Source organism: Canis aureus, chromosome 19, assembly GCF_053574225.1.
Source record: "Canis aureus isolate CA01 chromosome 19, VMU_Caureus_v.1.0, whole genome shotgun sequence".
Taxonomy (NCBI): Eukaryota; Metazoa; Chordata; class Mammalia; order Carnivora; family Canidae; genus Canis; species Canis aureus.
The window spans coordinates 36823779-36843209 of NC_135629.1; the positions used below are offsets into that span (position 1 = coordinate 36823779).

Here is a 19431-nt window from a genome sequence, read left to right on the forward strand (position 1 = left end):
TGGAATCCCAGCTCTCCTGCCCAGTAGCTGTGTGACCGGCCTGTCAGCTAGCCTCCATAAGCTAGAAGCCTTGCCTCTCAGAGCAGACTGAAGTGCCTCCTGGTGGGGCTCTCTGCAGGGTGGGATGAGATAACTCAGTGCTGTTCAGACTTGGCTGCTCATAAGAATATCCCAAGAGTTTTTGGAAATCCCCACACCCAGTCCACATCCTAGACCAAGGCAATTAGAATCCCTGAGGGAGCTGAGCATCCATAGTTTTTAAACCTCCAGGCGATTCCAATGTGCCCCCCCACACACCTTCCAAGTTTGAGAACAAGTGAACTAAATCCCTCCTTGGAATGTGATCCCCTGACCAACAGGGTCTGCTTTTGTGAATGCATTGGAAATGCAGCCTCTCAGCCTATGAAATGGAATCTTCATTCTAACAATTCTCCTGGGCTATTCTGATGAACTGTATACTCTGAAAAGTGCTCAAATGTTTCACCTTAAGTGCTTAGCTGGGTCCCTGACACCTGAAAGCCACTGTTTATGTGGTCTTTTTTTTTTTTTTATAAATTTTTATTTATTTATGATAGTCACACAGAGAGAGAGGCAAAGACACAGGCAGAGGGAGAAGCAGGCTCCGTGCACCAGGAGCCCAACGTGGGATTCGATCCCGGGTCTCCAGGATCACGCCCTGGGCCAAAGGCAGGCGCCAAACCGCTGCGCCACCCAGGGATCCCTGTTTATGTGGTCTTAATAAAAACCGGAGGAGAAGCAGTACAACACGTGGGTTGAGGGGAAAAACTGCCTGGGATGGAATCTCAGCTGCCTACAATGAGAAACTGGGCCTCAGCTGCTTCATCTGTAGCCTGGGTTAATAACTGGTAATAACTCTACCCAATTCAAAAAAGGCCTGTAAACATTAAAGCAGATAACATATGAAGAATGCTTGATACATGCTTGTCAGCATCGGCATAATAGTGCCATTGTGATCACAGCTATAGGGATCAGCTCTGCCAATAATAACTTTTGGTAGATTTACATGTCAGAGTGGAAAGGAACTCACTCTGAGTGACAACGATTCTTTTCAACAGGTGGCGCTGAGGCTAGTGATTTCCACATGCAAAGAATGAAACTGGATCTCCACCTCACATCAAATACGAAAACTAACTCAACATGGGTCAAAAACTGTTATGTAAGAGCTAAAATTATAAAAATCTTAGAAAACAATATAGGCACAAATCTCTGCAACCTTGGATTAGGCAGTGACATCTTAGATATGACACCAAAAGCATAAGCGACAGAAAAGGAAAAATAGATATGTTGGACTTGGTCAAAATTAAAAATTCTGGCTACAAAGGACATCATCAAGAGAGTGAAAAGACAACATATGAAATAGGAGAAAATATTTCCAAATCATATATCTGATAAGGGACTAGTATCCAGAGCATGTAAGGAACACTTAAAACTCAATGATAAAAAGACAAATAACACAGTTTTTAATTGGGCAGAGGATCTGAACAGGCATTTCTCCAAGGAAGACATACAAATGGCCAATAAGCACATAAAAAGATGCTCAATAGGGCAGCCCCGGTGGCTCAGTGGTTTAGCGCCGCCTTCGGCCTGGGGTGTGATCCTGGAGACCCGGGATCAAGTCCCACGTCAGGTTCCCTGCATGGGGCCTGCTTCTCCTTCTGCCTGTGTCTCTGCCTCTCTGTGTGTGTGTGTCTCTCATGAATAAATAAATAAAATCTTTAAAAAAAAAAAAAAGATGCTCAATCTTATCAGCCGTTAGGGAAATGCAAGTCAAAGCACAATGAGATACCACTTTGTACTCACTAATGTGTGCGACACATAACAAGTATTAGCAAGGATATGGAGAAATCAGAACTCTCAAACATTGCTGGTGGGAACATAAAATATCACAGTCATGTTATAAAGCAATCTGGCAGTTCCTCAAAAGGTTAATCATAGAGTTACCATTTGACTACCAATTCCATTCCTATATATACCTAAGAGAAATAAAAATATGTGTCCATGCTAAAACATGGATGCAAATAATCACAGTAGCATCAGTCAATACAGGCACAAAGTGGAAACAGCACAAGGACCTCCAACTGATGAGCAGATAGAGAAAATGCGGTAATCCATACAGTAGAACGTGTTTTGACCATGACAAAGAATGAAGTAGTGATACATGTTATAAAATGGATAAACCCTGAAAACATTATGCTCAGTGAAGCAGTCACAAAAGACCATACATACACTGTATGCTTCCATTTAAAGGAAATGTCCAGAATAGATAAATCTATAGAACAGAAAGTAGAATAGTGTTTGCCTATTAGCCATGGAGAAAGCAGGTTTTGGGGCATGTGGACAGTGACTGCCACTAGGTATAGGATTTTCTCTTTGAGTTGATGAAAAGCTTCTGCAGTTGATTGGGGTGATGGTTTTACAGTCCTGCAAATATACTAAAAAACACCGAATTCTACACTTTAAATGAGTGAATAGTGTTGTATAGGAATTGTATCTTAGTAAAGCTGTTAAAAAATTGCAAAGGTAACTCAGTGCAGTGTGTTCAGTTGGACCAATGATGAGATAACTGTTTTTTAAATGCTAACAACTCAGTTATTACGACGAGTTAACACACATGACAAACATCAGAGAGGCGATGTGGGACTCTAATTTAAAATCATTGACTATGCAAATGTGAAATTTCAAAATATGCAAATGTACCACACCATGATAAAAAGGAAGGATACATGGGGCTAATTTCTTCCTGTTAATTCTGCTAAAATAACTCCTTTATTGTCCCGTTCCTACCATGGTGAGCTCTTGATGTTGTTGTTGATGAAGATGTAATGTTCTTTTTTCTTCAACGAAGTTTGATGAATTATTTTTCTATAAGGTGCCTGCACAGAGAGATAAGTGCCACATATTCAAATGTAACCACTTTGAGCATTTTTCATTCCCTTCTCCCTGTGAGAGATACTGTCTCAGTCATCATTCTAGTAGGAAAGTGTGTGTGGTGGGGAGGGGCGGTGGAGGGACGGGGGGGGGGGGCGCTCCGATTTTGGTTTCCTAATTCCATGAATGAGACCAAATGGGAATTATTTACATAGATCAGGTCTTCTTTGAGATGGGAGAAAATACCCAAGAAAAGAAATAGAACTTCTTGTTTGTAAAAGCCTAAAACAAGGGCTAAAGACCTGAAAAATGTTAAAGGTGAAGAAAATTTCGGAAAGCATCCTGTCCAGTGGTTTACAAACTTAAAGAGACAGTCACACACACGCATACGTGCTTACACACTCACACACACACAGAGAAAGAGAGATCCCATACCCTCTTATAACGCTTTCTTATCTTGTATCCTGTGAACAATCTTCCCCCACCCCCAGGCAAGAACTGTTTAATCCAACTTCACAGGGATATAACACTTAAATGAGACAATACACGTAAAGCACAGTATATAGGGGCTTGGCTGCCAAGAAGCGCTCCAAACTGTGATGATGGCGATGAACCTAACAAGGATGAGCCCAGCTCGCTTTCTATAGCATGATTTACAAACAGCTCTGAGTATCTGCCTTTGAGCTTTCAAATTGCACAGACTCAAACACTCTGTCTGCTATGTTCCCCAAAAGAGGCTGTGGCCCTGATCTGACTAATCCAGAGGCTGCATGTTCAACCCTCTTTGGGGCCAGAGCAGCAACATACGTGGCTGGCGGGCAACACAGAAATCAATAAAATAGACAGTCTGTGCAGATTGTTGCCGTGTGGGGAACGGGGACCTCTCAGGGGTGCACCTCTAAATTTTTTTTTTAGCTTTAAATCTGGATAGTTTTATATCACTTCATAGTTTTATATGTGATTTCATTTTTTTCCCCCAAAGGCCCCATGGACCAAGTAAAACCTGTCTGTGGCCAGGACTGGCCTGGGGGGCCACAGCTTTGGAACAGTGACAGTTACTTCTTTTTGACCTGCCCGTCTCCACTGAAGCAACCGCTGTGAGGGTGAACGTCAATCCATTGATCCCCACTCTTCAGCTCCCATCCCCAACACCAGAGGTGCACTCAGGTGATGCACATGTACATACACGCATGCACACTCACACACACAGCTTTAGGAGAATAGCCACTGACTCCACCCCGTACTCATTTTTTGCCAAGTGAAGAAGGGAGAACACATGGCCTTGGAGTAAAATCATCTCCACTATGTCTGGCATCAGAGGCCACCTCTGATTTCCTGATGTGGACCACACTGTCCCCAGATGATGACCGCACCGATTGCAAAGACAGACACCCAGCACAGCAAGGGGAGGAGGTCCCTGAGCCTTTGGGGGTAGTCCTCTTGGGGACAGGCTGCCTGGCTCAACAAAACCGCTCTAACAGAGGCTGCCATTTGGCTGTCCCAACAGCTGCCTACAGGCCCTGCCCTGCTCAAGTCTGGCCCTGCTCCTGCCTTGGGGCTGCTTCCACTGCCCCTCCTTGGCTGGTACCCGGCAGCTCACCTCTCAGTAAAAGTGCTGAGGGCCAGTACCTTTGCCTCACCCGAACTTCTCCCAGAGGCACCTGCTTGAGAGAAGGGGACTCCTCCTCTGGCTGGCGTTGGGGTGTTTGTAGGCAACTCCCCCACTGTGACTGAGATGAGGGTCTGCTTTCTGATGGCCACGCCAGCCTTCTAGGGGCTGTGAAGCCCATCAAATAACCTAATGAGATGCTCCAGAATCACTGGATACAGTGAGAAAGGCTAAGTATATTCCCAACGACATGATTCCCCCCCCCCAACTGACACACAAAATCAATTAAAAAGCACATTAGAAAAAAAAAAATTCCATTTGCCCCTGATCGTACAAAAGCATGATATGTTGTCTATTCGAGCATCCAGTACAGCTCGAGATGTGCAGTCAATGATCTCCCAGCTGATTTTCAACAAAGACTCTGATTACCCAAAAGGGCTGTCATCCCTCTGCTGAATGCAGTGTAAATGAAATGCCAATGAATTCCCAACTACCTTTTCATTTTCCCCTCATAACCTAATTTACAAAACGTAAATAATATCGCTGTGTTTGTGGGACCAGCTGCTCCTTACCTCCATATGGGAAACTGAGCAAAGACCAGAAACAGACAACTGATGCCACCGACACATCCCCAGTTAAACATACTAACTATGCATTCAAAATATTGCTGAAAACCCTTAATTTGTTGCCAGTAATTTATACAATTATAGCCAGTGGTCTTTTATCATTACTATTATTATTATTATTATGGCATTATTCTGTCATTTTGATCTATTGATGGTGACACTCCAGTGATTCACCGTAATTTCCTCCCACCCACAAACCTTTTAAGATTTCTCTTGCCTCGCCTGAGTATAAATTAAGTGGCATTATTCTCTACCTGGTCTGGTATAGAAACGACACCAGTCTTTGAACAATCAGCAGAGGAACCAGCACGTTGGTGTAATGCTGCTGTGTAGAGCTGCCCCCACCCATCCACTCTGGCTCAGTGTCCTGCAAGTCTCCCACCTGCAGACGACACCTCGCTCTTTTAGTTCTAGCAAGCAAGGCAGTCAGAGGAGGCGGTGAGGCAAGCTCAAAGCTTCCCTGCGGGCGCCCTGATGGGGCGTAATTGCTACTTGGGCTAAAGGCAGGGATCAGCACTATAATTTCACATGGGTCTCCATGGCCACGAGCCTCTTCTCCAGGCTGTTTGGTCCACTTGGTCTTGACCAAAGCGACAGGAAATCTTTCAAAACTCAGTCTTATAAATGGAGAATAAAAATAGGCAATGGAAATGGAAAGATGACTTTAAATGATGTTTCACTTTGGATGGGAAAGAGATTTTTCTTTTTCTCTTTATCATTGCACAATAAAAAGCAAATCCAAACTTCTGAGGCGGAGGAGAAATGCATCATTTGGTGAGGAAGAGGAAGAGGGGCCAGGGCACAAACATACAGGAAACACACAGGAAACCTTACCCAGCACCATGTCCCGGTGACCAAATGGTCTTGCCAGGCATGGGAACCTTAACCCCATGACAGCGTTGTTACCAGGGTGGCAAGTTCACTCATTCACAGATACTCACCAAGGGCCCAGCCTGAGTCCCAGGGCTATAAGGGGAAGCATGACCATCATGGTCCCTGTCCTCATGGCATGGGGGTTCTAGTGGGGAGACAGCAATTCTCAAGTCAACACTGAGTGAAACAAAGTTAGGTACAATGTTCAAAAGTTAATAAAGAAAGTAAGCAGGATACTGTTATAGACCATGGTGGCAAGGTGGGGTAGGGCTCAGCCATGCTACAGCTGGGACAACACCAAGCCCAGAAGTGGGGACTTTACCAACTTCTCTTAGCATGACTCCAAAATTCTCCTTCATGACACCACGCTCAGATTTATGAAAAGCCCCTTGAACCTGCTTGTATGCCAGTTTGTTACATTTCTGGGGGTAGCCAGCTGTCTGTGTTTACTGCCTGCCACAGGAAGAAAAACATCCGGCAAACCTAGAGGCACACATCCTAGCTCTAGCATCCAGCCTGCACATTATGACCAAAAGATCTCTCACCTGGGCTCAGAGAACACCAGGGAAATTCACTGTCATTCTGCTAATCATATCTGCAGTACATAGACTTCCTCCTCTCTCCCCTGTCCAGGAATCAAGTTTTCCTTCATCAGTTCTGGCCAAATTGGAAGGAAGGAAGGAAGGAAGGAAGGAAGGAAGGAAGGAAGGAAGGAAGGAAGGAAGGAAGGAAGGAAGGAAGGAAGATCTTTATTTGATTCCCTCTATAGAAATTGTTAACTTCTTTTCTTTTTTTTTTTTAGAGATTTTATTTATTTATTCATGAAAGACACAAAGAGAGAGAGGCAGAGGAAGAAGCAGGCTCCATGCAGGGGGCCTGACGTGGGACTCGATCCCCGGTCTCCGGGATCACACCCTGGGCCAAAGGCAGACGCTCAACCACTGAGCCACCCAGGCGTCCCCATTAACTTTTATTTCCACTCTGAGCAGCTGGCCTGATTTCTGCCCATTTCAAGTGCCCCATTCACCTAGTTCCAGGAGGAGGGCCACATAGGGAGGGACTGGGCTGAAGCTGAGGAGTAGAGTCTAGGAAGGTGGCAGTCTGACTTAGGACAGCATGTAAAGGACTCATTTACTGGAACAGATGGTGAAGGGTTCTGGAAGGCCCATGAGCCCTGTAGTTTTTCCGCAGTTAAGCTCTAATACTTTTCTTTCCTCTTCATCATTCAGGAGTTTTCTGGTCAAAAGGAAGAGGTATAACCTATTACCACTCTGACTTTAAGCTATCCTAACTCCAAGATGAAGATCTGTGAGTCAATCAACAAATGCTTAATGAGCACTTAACTGTCGACTCAGACCCTGTGATAGGTACTGGGGCTAGAGTGGGGACAAGCTGGGACATAGAAAAGAAGTAGATAGTACAGGAAATGAGAAAAGGCATTAACAGTTTATAAGAAAAAAGGAAGAAGAAATGACTAATGAACATATAAAAAGATGGTACCATACAGAGAACAGACCCAAGGTGACCCTGGCCCTCAGTCTAAGTTTCCAACAATGAGCTGTCTGGAAATTGAGTCCTTTCTCAGTGAGAAGGGCTATACCAAGCTCAACTTCTCTCAAGACTAGTGACTTTCTCCTGCAGTAGGAAGGTCTAGAACACCCAGACACCAAAGTGTAGTCCTCAGGTGCTAAGCCATTGGTATTCCCAGAAAACTCTTTCAAACTGGCATCCCAAATCCAGGCAGTTTGGTGCAAGTCAGTGTCCCACATCCCTACCCCTACAACCAGGCTATTCTTACAATACAGTCCAGGAAGAGGGAAAAGGTAGGGAGGGCCTCCAAGTGTGTCCAAGTGAGTTCCTGAGCCCATACACCTCTCTGAGGTATGTGGGGAGACAGTAGCTAGACTTCTCTATGCTATGACACTGATGTTTATTCTCTAAGACATTGTGTAATTTGCCACAAACCCTGCTGCACAGCAGGTGGGGAGCCAGAAAAGATCCACCATGCTAAACAGCAAGCAATTAAAGAAAACAAAGTAAAATGAGATACTACTTTGTGTCTGTAAGACGGACAAAGATCAAAAGTAATAGCCGAATGTCAGAAAGGGCAGTGGAGAAAGAGAGCCTCTCTAGCCTAACAGGTGGGAACACAAGTAGATGGATGCTGCCTGGAAGGCACACTGACAAAGGATACCAAAAGCCGTCATCTTATTCCTAGGAATACATCCTAACAAATGCATCAAATAAATGAGCAAAATTTCTCTGCAAGAATTTTTCATATCATTGCTTATCATAGTGAAACACTGTAAATAACATCGTAAATAACATCAATGTTCACCAAAAGAGAATTTCTTGATTGGAACATCCAGAAAGCCGACTATTATACAGTCATGAAAAATAACGGAAATATATATATATACACATATATATATTCACTGATACGGAATGATGTTCACAATATGTAAAATTAATTTTGTAAAAAAGCTGGTTACAAGAAAGGACAATCCAGTGTTTTAGAAGTATATATATATACACACATATATATATATATATATGCATACACATTAGAAGTATATATATATGCATACACGTGTTCACAAATAGAAAAGACATCTGGAAAACTAGAAATTAGGATGTTTAATAAGAAACAGTATTAAAAGACATCAAGTACCTTTTAATACCTCTTAATGCTTTGATCTTTACTTTCTCCATTATCATTTTCCGCACATTCTTTTTTCTTTTACAATGAATATGGATTAGGGTTCACAATAAATAATTGTCAAAAGGTTTCAAAAGAAATAATGAATATGTATGATCACGGAAATCAAATCAAAACAAAGCAAATATGGGTGAAGTGACTTATATGGAAAACCCAGAACTAACTCTTCTATAAAGTTTTAAAAATGGAGAGTTTCTAACCAAATGGGACAAATAACCATGAAGTTGGGAAGAGTTTGGTACAGTGGTTCTGTCCACAAACAAGAACTCCTCCTAAGGGCCACCAGTCCCAGAATAAGCAGGAAAGCCAGGGTACAGTTCACTAAGCCAACCCAACTTCTGGCCCGAGGCTGATGGCACAGGCAGAGCTTGAGGACACAGGAGATGAAATGTCACCTACAAAAAGGTCCAGTAGCTCCTTCTTCTCTTGGCAGGAAGCTTATCTCCCCTGGAAAGCAGGAGAGTTGCTCACTCTCAGCATAGGCGGGAGAACAGCCTTGTGGGCCTCTGAGAGGAGACTCAGGTGGATACAATCTCAAGTATGTTAGAGGAAACCCAACCCCATTTGGAGGGAAACCCAAGAAGACCATGTGGTTCCTTGTGGTTTTGACCTCATCCATTAACCGAGGATGGCTCGCTGACCTCATCAAAACTGGTGAATCCAGATCGGTGCTATTTTTTAAGTTTCTTCTGGTTTGAGGTTTCTGCTGTAAATTGTCTTACGCATATGTATGGGGTTTTGCAATCCAGTTTGCAGAAGGAAAGAAAGGAGGGAGGGAGGGAAGGAGGGACAAAAAAAGCATATAGGCCAAAAGATACAGTAACATAATAGATAATAGTCTTTTCCTTTGTGACTTAAAACATTTTTTGTGCCTGAAACAAATTTACTTCTCCTTCAAGGAACACATTTTGAAACTCTGAGTGAGATGAGAAATGAACAAAGGCAGAAAAATCTTTGGGATCTGTCCAGTCACCTCTACTGGCTCATAACTAAAGGCCCTCCTAGCAATGCTAGTATATTCGGCTCCTGACACTTCTACAGCACATTCTGGACTTAGAATCGAAAGAGTCCTTATGATCTGAGAGTCCTTGTATACAGGAAGAACCAGTTCTGTCTTAAGAACCATCCTGTAACGTAGAAATTTACAAACAAATTGGTTGGTTCCATTTCCAACTTAAGGGATATCCTTCTAAAAATATTCCTCACCAATTTTCACAATGCCTGCAGATACAGATGAGTTTTTAAACCAGAAGTATTCATTCAGTCTCTGTGGATATTAATCCCTTATATCACATATATGTTTGGTACAGATCGTGCTTTCCTCGAGTGCCTCCTGCTTTCCATGCCTCGGTGTATATATTTACATAAAGACATAGATGTGTTTTATAGTCATACATATGTAGACACACACCAGTCAAAAAACAGCTAGAGAAATTTGCTTTAATAGTACCCTCTAGCTTTTTGGAAGATTGGCGTAAATCTCTTCTGCAGAGGGAAGAAATCCATTTTTCTGAGAAGGTAAATGTTTATTAAATGCAAATACTGATATTCGTTACCTAGGAAAAAAATGTCTTGCTGCATGTGGAATTTCTCGATAAAAAGCTTTCAAGTCCCAGGTTTGTCCAGATAAACCCCTATCGGTGAACCGATGCGTGAATGCACCGAAATTGAATTACTGTACAACAGCAATTACTTCCCACAGTACAGCTATAATGGGAATCAGTTCTGCAGCAAACAGCAGGTAGCTATAGGAGGAGAGAGAAACTTAATATATAATGTAGTCTCTTTTAGCTTTCCCCAAGAAGCAAGGATGTTTATTTTTAAGCAAAACACTCTTTTTCAAGTGCCTGATTTATCCTTTTATCAATGTAAATCAGAAACTAAGTAAAACAAGATTATTTACAGGTCTGAGCTTCAGAGTGTTATCAAAATGTATGAAATATCTTTATCCAAGATAGGAAAACAACAGATTCACTTAGAAAGTTTAGGGACAACTTGCTTTTTCTGTCTTTTCATAGTCCCCCAGAGATTTTGTTCTTTTAGACATTTCTAATTAATTGTTTTGGGGAGAAGATGAATTTGAACAGCAAATAAAATACTTAATGTTTTGCCTGATGTGCTACCAAAATAGATAGCATCCTATAATCCTCTCTCTGTCCGTGAAACATATTTAAGTTTGCGGAGGCCTGAGCTCAGTCCCGCGCAGTGGTGAAAGCCCTGTGGATCAGCCCATGGCCCCAAAAGCAGGAGGAACTTTCAAGCCAGAAGGAGGCTACAATTCCAGCCAAGATTGGCGTGATGAAGGCAGTGCCTGCCCCAGAGCTGCTCCACAAGACTAAAGGCAATAACCATCCTGGAGAACTCACCCTTAGAAAGCCATTCTTGAAAATGCTAGTATACATTTATAAATTCTCCAAAGTCCTTCTGTTTGTTATTTCCTGGTTTATCTACTTTATTCTGGTCGTGCTGCTCATCTCAATTATATGGCCATCCCAAAATCCCAGGATCATGACATCCCCTGGCTGTGTTAGAATCTGTCCTAAAAGTATATGCGTAGAGTCAGAGATACCCACAGTTACTCAGAATTACTTCCTACAGATTCTTCTCCAAATGCAGGCTTGTCTGTGCCTGCTCAGAGCTCCCTGGGGCCTCAGATGATCCTTCCAGCTGTGTAATGGTTTGTGCTACTCCCTGTAGAGGCTTGGATTTTCAAGACAAAGAAAACGCTGGGGCAGCCTGTCTGCATAACAGCACCACTGAATGCACTTCTTTGGCTTCTCACTCCCCTCAAATCATCAGCAAGGCAGGAGGAAGGGGAGCTAGGTCAAATGTGCCTCCCATCAATACTTCAGATGAGCTCTCACTAGTGACATAGTGGTGCACTTCCAGGTGTCACTTAGGAATGGCCCCCCCAGGAGTCCACTGCTGGCAGAGGCTTGATGTGTATTACATCTTCCATGTCCAGCAGATGGAATATCTTCCTTGAAATGTTAATGAACTAAAAAAGCAAATGGATTCCATCTCTTGTCCATTCATTCATAAGGACTTCGAACTTGATAAATTGCTTGGCAACATCGTCTGAGGGCCTGGTAGCATGAATATTTCCCAACAAAGAAGGTGGGAGATAATGCTTTGGGTACAATTATCCTGTACACAAGCAAGTAGCAGCATCGCCGCATCAAACCCAATCTGGCTTTTAAGTTAAAATAACCCTACGCATCAACTCTCAGAGTGGATTTGAAAAAATTACTTAAACCACCAATGGTGTTAAAAAGTGCTAGAAAATATTAGTTAAGACATGCTACCATAATGATGGCACCATTATGTTAATGGGAATTATGGAAGCTAAGGTTATTTGTAATTTGCTAGGCTGGAAAAAAAAAAAGTTACATATAGTCCATTACCAACCAGATGACAGAGGTTATGTAATGGGCAGGCCACTTCGAGTTTCACATTTACTCCAGACATCTGACAGGGAGAAAATAGGACTTTCTGTGATAGGATAATTGCATAGTGAAGAGTAATTCAAACAGGGGACGAGTATGATAAAATCACTCTGATTCAACTAATCACTGGGAAAAGTGATGGGGGAAATGATGAAATCAAGCCAGAAGAGACAGAGAAAAGATCAACATTGTTTAACAGCCCAGAGATGACAGGCAGGCGAAGGGCTAAATCACTAGTCCTCCTCTGTTTCCAGGAGCCGGAGCCGAGGGACTGCACCTACCTTCACGCACCCAACGAGTTGGTGTTACTTTCTCAATTGCAACCTCCAGTCTCATAAATATTTTATAGACATCCATGGAAATTTTAACCTTCTGTGTTGTTCGTCAGCCAGTTCTTTCTTATGTATGTTCCTGAGTCCTCCCACCCACCCACCAGTGATGAGTCCCTGGCCCTGGATCAGTGATGGGCAGGAAGGCACCAGGACCTCCCACCTGACTCAGGTTGCTGGTGTTGGGGCTGGACACTGGGAAACAAAATTTCTATATGTGGTACATCAAAATGATGGAGCAAATTCTAACCTCCATTCTTTATTGGGCCATTTGAGAAAGGGGTCCCTGCTCAGAGGGTGGGATGGATTGGGACAGGAAGGGCCCCTTTGCACTGTGGTTCATTCTAGTGCCTCTGCCTCGCGGCAAAACTTGACTCCACTGCAAACCCATGGGCAAATTTTCATTGACGTGTTTGTTCTTCAAAAGCTCACCAATCCCAGGGGCACATAGCAACCTTTCCCGGGTGAGAAATGAGATGTCACTATAATATGAAAAACAGTCACACCCACTGCTCCTTGGCTTTCACCGAAAGCAACGTCCAGAGGGGTCTCTCAGTGGCCACCTCCTCTTATTCCAAATGCCACAAGGTTGGTGACTGTTGCCAATAGTGCTGCTTGGCTCACAACAGGACCAGGCCCGTCTCAACAGCAAAACTGCCTCCAAACCAAACACCAACTTGACATACAAGCCCTCTTTCCTTTTTAAAGATTGGGAGCAGAGAGTGCCACATATCACTGGACCAGTTAACCTAGATTTTATGGCATCAACTGTGTTTACAAAGGGCCTCGCACATCTACTTTAAAATACAGAGTTCAGAGAATCCTGGATGCCTCTTGTCTGGGTACATTTCAATTCAAATAAAGCATCTTTTTTTTTCCTTCTCAAAGGAACCACACAACCATTTCAGTCTTTTTTTTTTTTTAATGACATTAATTTAAAACAAAAGGTTTCAAAATTAAGTTTCCTCCTTTCATCATCCTTGAAGCTTTTGAAAGCTTCAAGCTTCTCTCATTATTAAATACTTACAGACTCCAAGGTCCCTTCACCAGCAATGTTAACAGCAAACATTTACTGAGTGCTCACCCTTTGCCAGTCATTGTGTAAAACACTTTGCACAGATACACCCAGAGGCACTGTAATCCTCCCCTGTGGGGTGCCAAAGGAAGTCTACTGAGCCTGCCCATGTGACCTGGGCCAGTAACCCCCCTGCCGAGCCTGCGTGCCCAACTCTAAGCCACGATACAGGAACAGTATAAAGTGCTTAGCATGGAACCTGGTGCATAGAGACTCATAAGCATGAGCAGAGATCAGTACATCTCCTATGCCTCCTAGCCTCTCCATGGATGGTCCATTGGTTCCTTAGTTCTTCTCACCAACCTTTCACCTGCCACATGGGCCTCCTGCCTCTGAGCGACATACCCAGGTTCTGGGGCTGACGGGACCTCTGTGTCCTCCTGGTATGTTGCACAGGCCCCGAGTGCCAGGTCCCGGGGCCTCCGTGTCTGTCAATTGCAGAGACAGAACCTAAGAGATTTCTGTCCTTTTCTGCTCTAAAATTCTGTGATTCACAAAGAAATCCAAGTTCAAACAAGAATAGCATTTCCTTCTCTAACATTGTTACTAGTATTTAAAACCAAATAAAACATTTTAATTTTTTGCAAGGATTCGAGCAAATGAGTACTCACAGGCCACTCCTGCCGGAAGAACTGTGAATTGGCATCACCTTATCTGGACAGAAACGTCCTCGAGTCCTCGAGTGCAGAAAGAGCTTTAAAGATGAGCTTAGTGTCTCTGAACTGTTCTATGTTCAGGGATTCATCTCAAGGAAATTCAAGTACCCTGCAGGATGCTGAGGACATGGATGTGATGAAGAATGTGGACTTAGATCCGGGTATGTGGAGATCATCCCTCACTCCCCCATGTGACCCTGGAGAAGCGACTTAACTTCTGCCTCTCTCACTTTTTTTGTAAAAGTGGGATAGTAGGATACCTTCCTCTGGAGGCTGTTCTAAGGACAAGCAAACGAATGTAAAATCCTTAGAGAACACCAAACGTTTAGTAGTGCTGAGTCATTTGATCTACTATTAATATACAAGAAGAGTCACTGCAGTATTATTTATATCAAAACTTGCAAACAACTTAAATATCCAGATTTGGAGGAACAGTCAAATCATTTACAACACATGCATAGACTGGAATGTGACACAGTCATTTAAGAAAATCATGCAGAATAGTGATGCCAAGAGCAGCTCACACTGTAATGATAAAAAGAAGTGAAAAGAAGCTGGACACAAAAGCAAATGGGCAATAGAACTGCAAATCTGAAAAAGAAAAACACACAACTATATGCATAGAAATGCAAATTTAAAAGACTGATAGGAAGGAAACACAAGAACACAGGCCTGACTTTCAGGTGATTTTTTTCTCTGATACTTTTCAATACATTCTTAAAGTTCCACCAAAGGGGTATTCATTTTATAAATAGAAAATAATGGTAATGGTGGGCTTTTAATTTTCTTGGTTTTGCATTTTAATTTCAGGTCCTGAGTGTTAGATGTGAATGGCCACCATGTCTATAAAGAATAGCACTTGCTTTGGGGCACCCGGGTTTAAGTCAGTTTAAGCTTCTGACTCTTGGTTTCAGCTCAGGTCATGATCTCAGGGTCCTGAATTCAAGCCCAGCATGGGCCTCTGCACTCAGTGGGAGCTCAATCTGCTTTGAGATCCTTCCTCTCACTCTGCCCCCTCCCACTCATGCTCCCACTCACTCTCTCTAAAAAATAAAATAAATAAATCCTTAAAAAAAAAGAAGAATAGCCCTTGCTTCAAGGTAGAGACATAAGGATACACAGGGATCAACATGAAGCTCCCAGGGCTGGCTGTCAGAGCACTATTTCTATAGCAAATAAAAGTATTTTTTTTTCTTCTAAGTCAGAGTTCCCACCAAAAAGTCTCAACTTATTTAATCAATAATAATCAATAATGGCAGTATGAAGCTGTCATTCACTAGGCACTGCTAATGTGCCCAGGATCTGTGTTAAGTAGCCCAAAAGCATAACTTTGTCTGATCTTCACACAGCTTATTTGTTTTTCCTATTTGATGAGAAAATTGAGGCTCACAGAGTGATTTTTACTGAAGTCAAAGCTCAGTAAGTGACCAAGGCAGGCACCGAACCCAGGCTAAATTCACCCTCTTACCTACTAAACTACAACCCTCCCCCCTCCCCGAATCAAAATAGCACAAATGTTTTAGAGACAAGCAAATGTGGGAAATTGTCAGGTCTAAAGCAGAAATAACATGTAAAAATTTTGTTTGGGCAATTAATTGTGAGAGAAACTAAAGTAGGAAGTGCTCTTTTATGGCAATGTAATAATCATTAAAACCGAAAGGTAGGCAAAACAAAGGTTAGAAATAAAGAACTCTTCAGACTGCAATTCTTTCCCATAACCCTGGGCCAATGTGGCACGAATGTGGGATGTTACAACATTCCCATGTTCTAAAGCAAGAATGTAAGATGTAGTGTTTAGCGGGCAAAAAGGAATAAAGTTGGAAGCCATCTTGGAAATCCAAAATGATAGATTTCCATTCATCCTGCTGACAATATGAAATTTCAGGGAGCTCTTACTGGTCAAGACATTCATTATAATTATAGTAATATTCCAATAGAGGCAAGGAAAACCTCCAACTTCATCTGAACCATTCACTCCATTTAGATTTTCAACTCCACATTTTGGCAAGCATGGCTTAAATTTTTCATAGTTGCTTAGTTGAACTATGATGTGCCTTGGAATGACTTTTGGCCATTAGTGAATGTATCACACAGTCCCAAGCCATCCTCTGAGGCTGCACACTTAAGGGGCACATCCATTGAAGACACAAAATTATAAGATGAAAACTAGCATCCGAACCCTATCCTGCCCCTGCTAACTCTCTTGCTGGTTAATTAAAGAAAATAAAGTATTTACAGAACAACTGAGTCAACTTCACTCTTTGAGAGCTGGAGTCATTAATGCCAGTTCCCAGTTCCCTGAAGGGACCTCTATGTCTTTGGGCAACACACAGCAGAAACCAGAGGCGCTTACCCGCACTGCTTCAGACTTTTTGTGAAACATCTCTTCCATGTTCTTTGCCAGCTTTTTCACCAGTTGGAGGCCATCAATTTCTTCTATGGCAACATCTTTCTCATACTCTTTGTATTTCTGTAAGGAGGGAGGGCAACAAGAAAAGCATAAAACACCATACCCATGATTTCAGAACATATCTACTTACAAGGAATAAATAGGACTGCCTCTCTTAGATTTGAGATTTTGGATTGTATTTCAAAATTATTAAACCAGCCAAGGAGAGATGTGAAAAATTGGCACTGGCTCTCTTAGAAACTTAACTAGCACCCAGGAAAAGAAAAAAAAAAACCCTAAAGCAATCAAACTCTTTATCATCCATCCTCTTCAGCTCTTGAAATCAACACTCTATACTTTTAACTTGACCACACTCAGCCGTTCTTCTGGAGGACTGCCCTAGATTCATTAGCTATCCCACTGCCAACGCCACTAGAAACTGACTATTCCAAATGTGTCATAAAATAAAAATGAAGAAATTTAACTCTTGTGGTTTTTTTCTTTGACCATCGCTAACTTAATTTTTTCATGGCCAAAGACTGCGGACTTAGGGAAAAATAGTTTCAAGGTGATGACTGTAATGTAGAACTATAGCAGAGTAGGCAATCTATAATCCTTGGGCCAAATCCAATCCATCACCTATTTTTATAAATAAAGTTTTATTGGGACAAAACCACACCCATTTGTTTATATATTCAATCAAGTTTAGTAGTCACAACAGAGACCAGATGACCTACAAAGACTAAAATATTTACTCTTTTTTACAGAAAAAGTTTGCCAACTCCTAAACTGGAAAGGGAATTGAAGAAAATCACATGGCAGAGCAACTTATAAACATTCTAAATGTTCATCAATGTACCCTCAATGAGTTCACACAAAAGAGAATGTACAGTAAGTACAAAAACCATAAAAACAAATACTTTAGATAATATTTCATAAGGTGTTTATCTGTTCATAGAGATTGATCTGACTCATAACTTATTCAAATCCTCAAAGACAATTTTTCATTTGAAAGCTATCACACCTTCTTGACTTAGCTATTTCAACCAGCAGTTCTCAAAGTGACCCAAGAACCCCTGAGGGTTCCCTAAGGTCCTTTCAGGGTCCCCATCAAGTCTTCTTTTTTCTCAACTGCATATCTATGTAAAGCCATATTTTCTTCATAAATCTCAAAAAAACCACAACACTGAACACAGAAGCAGATAGGAGGATCCACTTGTCTTCTCTTTAACCATCAAAAAGAATTTTCAAAAAAAAAAAAAAGTGCCACTCCTCTTTCTTTTGTTTAGTAAAATATAGTTACTTTTTCATGAAATATGTATTTATGTTAACATGTAATGTGTTTTTATGCTTGAATTCATTAATTTTTAAATGCCTCAGGTTTTTTTAAAAATATTTTATTTATTTATTCATGAGAGACACAGAGAGAGAGGCAGAGACACATGCAGAGGGAGAAGCAGGCTCCCTGCGTGGAGCCTGATGCGGGACTCAATCCCAGGACTCCAGGATTATGACCTGAGCCAAAGGCAGACGCTCAACCACTGAGCCACCCAGACACCCCCAAAAGCTTGGTTTAACTAAAGATTTAATTTTGTTTCCACTGGAAAGAAATATGTTTATTAATAAATACCTCCCAAAGGTAGTTTGAAATACTTTCAATGTCAACAGAAATCCGTTACATTCATGTAGCTAATACAAGGCTGGGGAACTAAAAATACCAGGGCTTTATATTTACCCTATGTGTTAGGAGAACCTGAACCACTCACTAAGCCCTCACCCCAACCTCCTACTTAGAAAAAACAAGGGGCTCCACTTCTTACATAGGCTCTAGAGACCTTGAGAGTCATTTTTGAAGTGGAAGATATAATGGCTTTTTAATGGAAAGATAATTTTTACAATAAAAATTTGTATTTTCAAAAAAAAATTTGTATTTTCTCCTTATTTGCCCTTCTTTACTTCAAAAAGTGTAAAGTGAGAGGAGGCTGTTTTCCCTTACCCAAAGGAAGGGTGTGTATGTGTGTGTGTATGTGTGTGCATATGTGAAACAAGGCACTTTCCTTCCTAGTTCAGATTTCCAAGTCTGTTGAGAAAATAGTAGTGGATGTCTTAAAAAGAGTAGAGTTTGAGGACAGAGAGAATGACCCTATGTGAATGAATATAAGAAAGAATCCTTCTGATCCCTGAGATTACAATGAAATCCCTGGAGTCTGAGTGCATCTGATTAGAGTCCCCAGAGCCCAGTACCTGATACTGACAGAGCAGAAGCAAGAAGGGCAGGAAAGGACCCCCAGACTGGGCACTGGGGTTTCTGAAATGTCAGGCCTAAGAGTCTGGTATTTCTGAGAATTAAGGTGAGCCTAAAGGAAACATACTAATGTAATTCTATACTGTCTGAGTCTGGACCAAGACAGACATCCATCTGCTACATTATTTGTAAGATGCTCTGAGCTGCTCTGCATTGTTCTGTAACAGACTATGGGTGGTAAGTGACACATTTCTCCTTGCTCCCTGAAAATATCCATAAAAATCTTAACACATTTGTCTTGAGAGTCTCTCTTACATCTCACCTGGAAAGTAATCCCACCTTCTAGCTTCCCCTTCCTCCTTGACAATGCTGTACTGGTTCTCTAAGATGATGAGGCTGTACCCTTCCTTTGAGCTCCAGAGCACTCTGTGCTCATCTCTCCTGGCCCTGTGGATTGTGTGGCCTGGGGGGCAAGCCCACAAGCCCACAGCAGACACTCATAGGACTTCTCTGAATGAAGCCTGTTGCAAAACAATTTCAATGTTACAGTACAAGGAAGATTCAAGTAGGGACGC

The 19431-nt window shown here is 42.1% G+C and overlaps 1 protein-coding gene across 6 annotated transcripts in view; it reads right to left on the bottom strand.

The window, feature by feature from the left end:
- CACNA2D3 (calcium voltage-gated channel auxiliary subunit alpha2delta 3) overlaps positions 1-19431 on the bottom strand; it is an 832272-nt gene that overhangs the window by 638870 nt on the left and 173971 nt on the right. For all 6 annotated transcript variants that reach the window (XR_013357842.1, XR_013357841.1, XM_077858494.1 and 3 more), the window contains one exon: positions 16576-16692. Coding sequence is in view for 4 of the 6 variants with exons in the window: in XM_077858494.1 (XP_077714620.1) it covers positions 16576-16692 (117 nt within the window). In the remaining 2 variants the exon portion in view is untranslated. The remainder of the gene's footprint in view (positions 1-16575; positions 16693-19431) is intronic.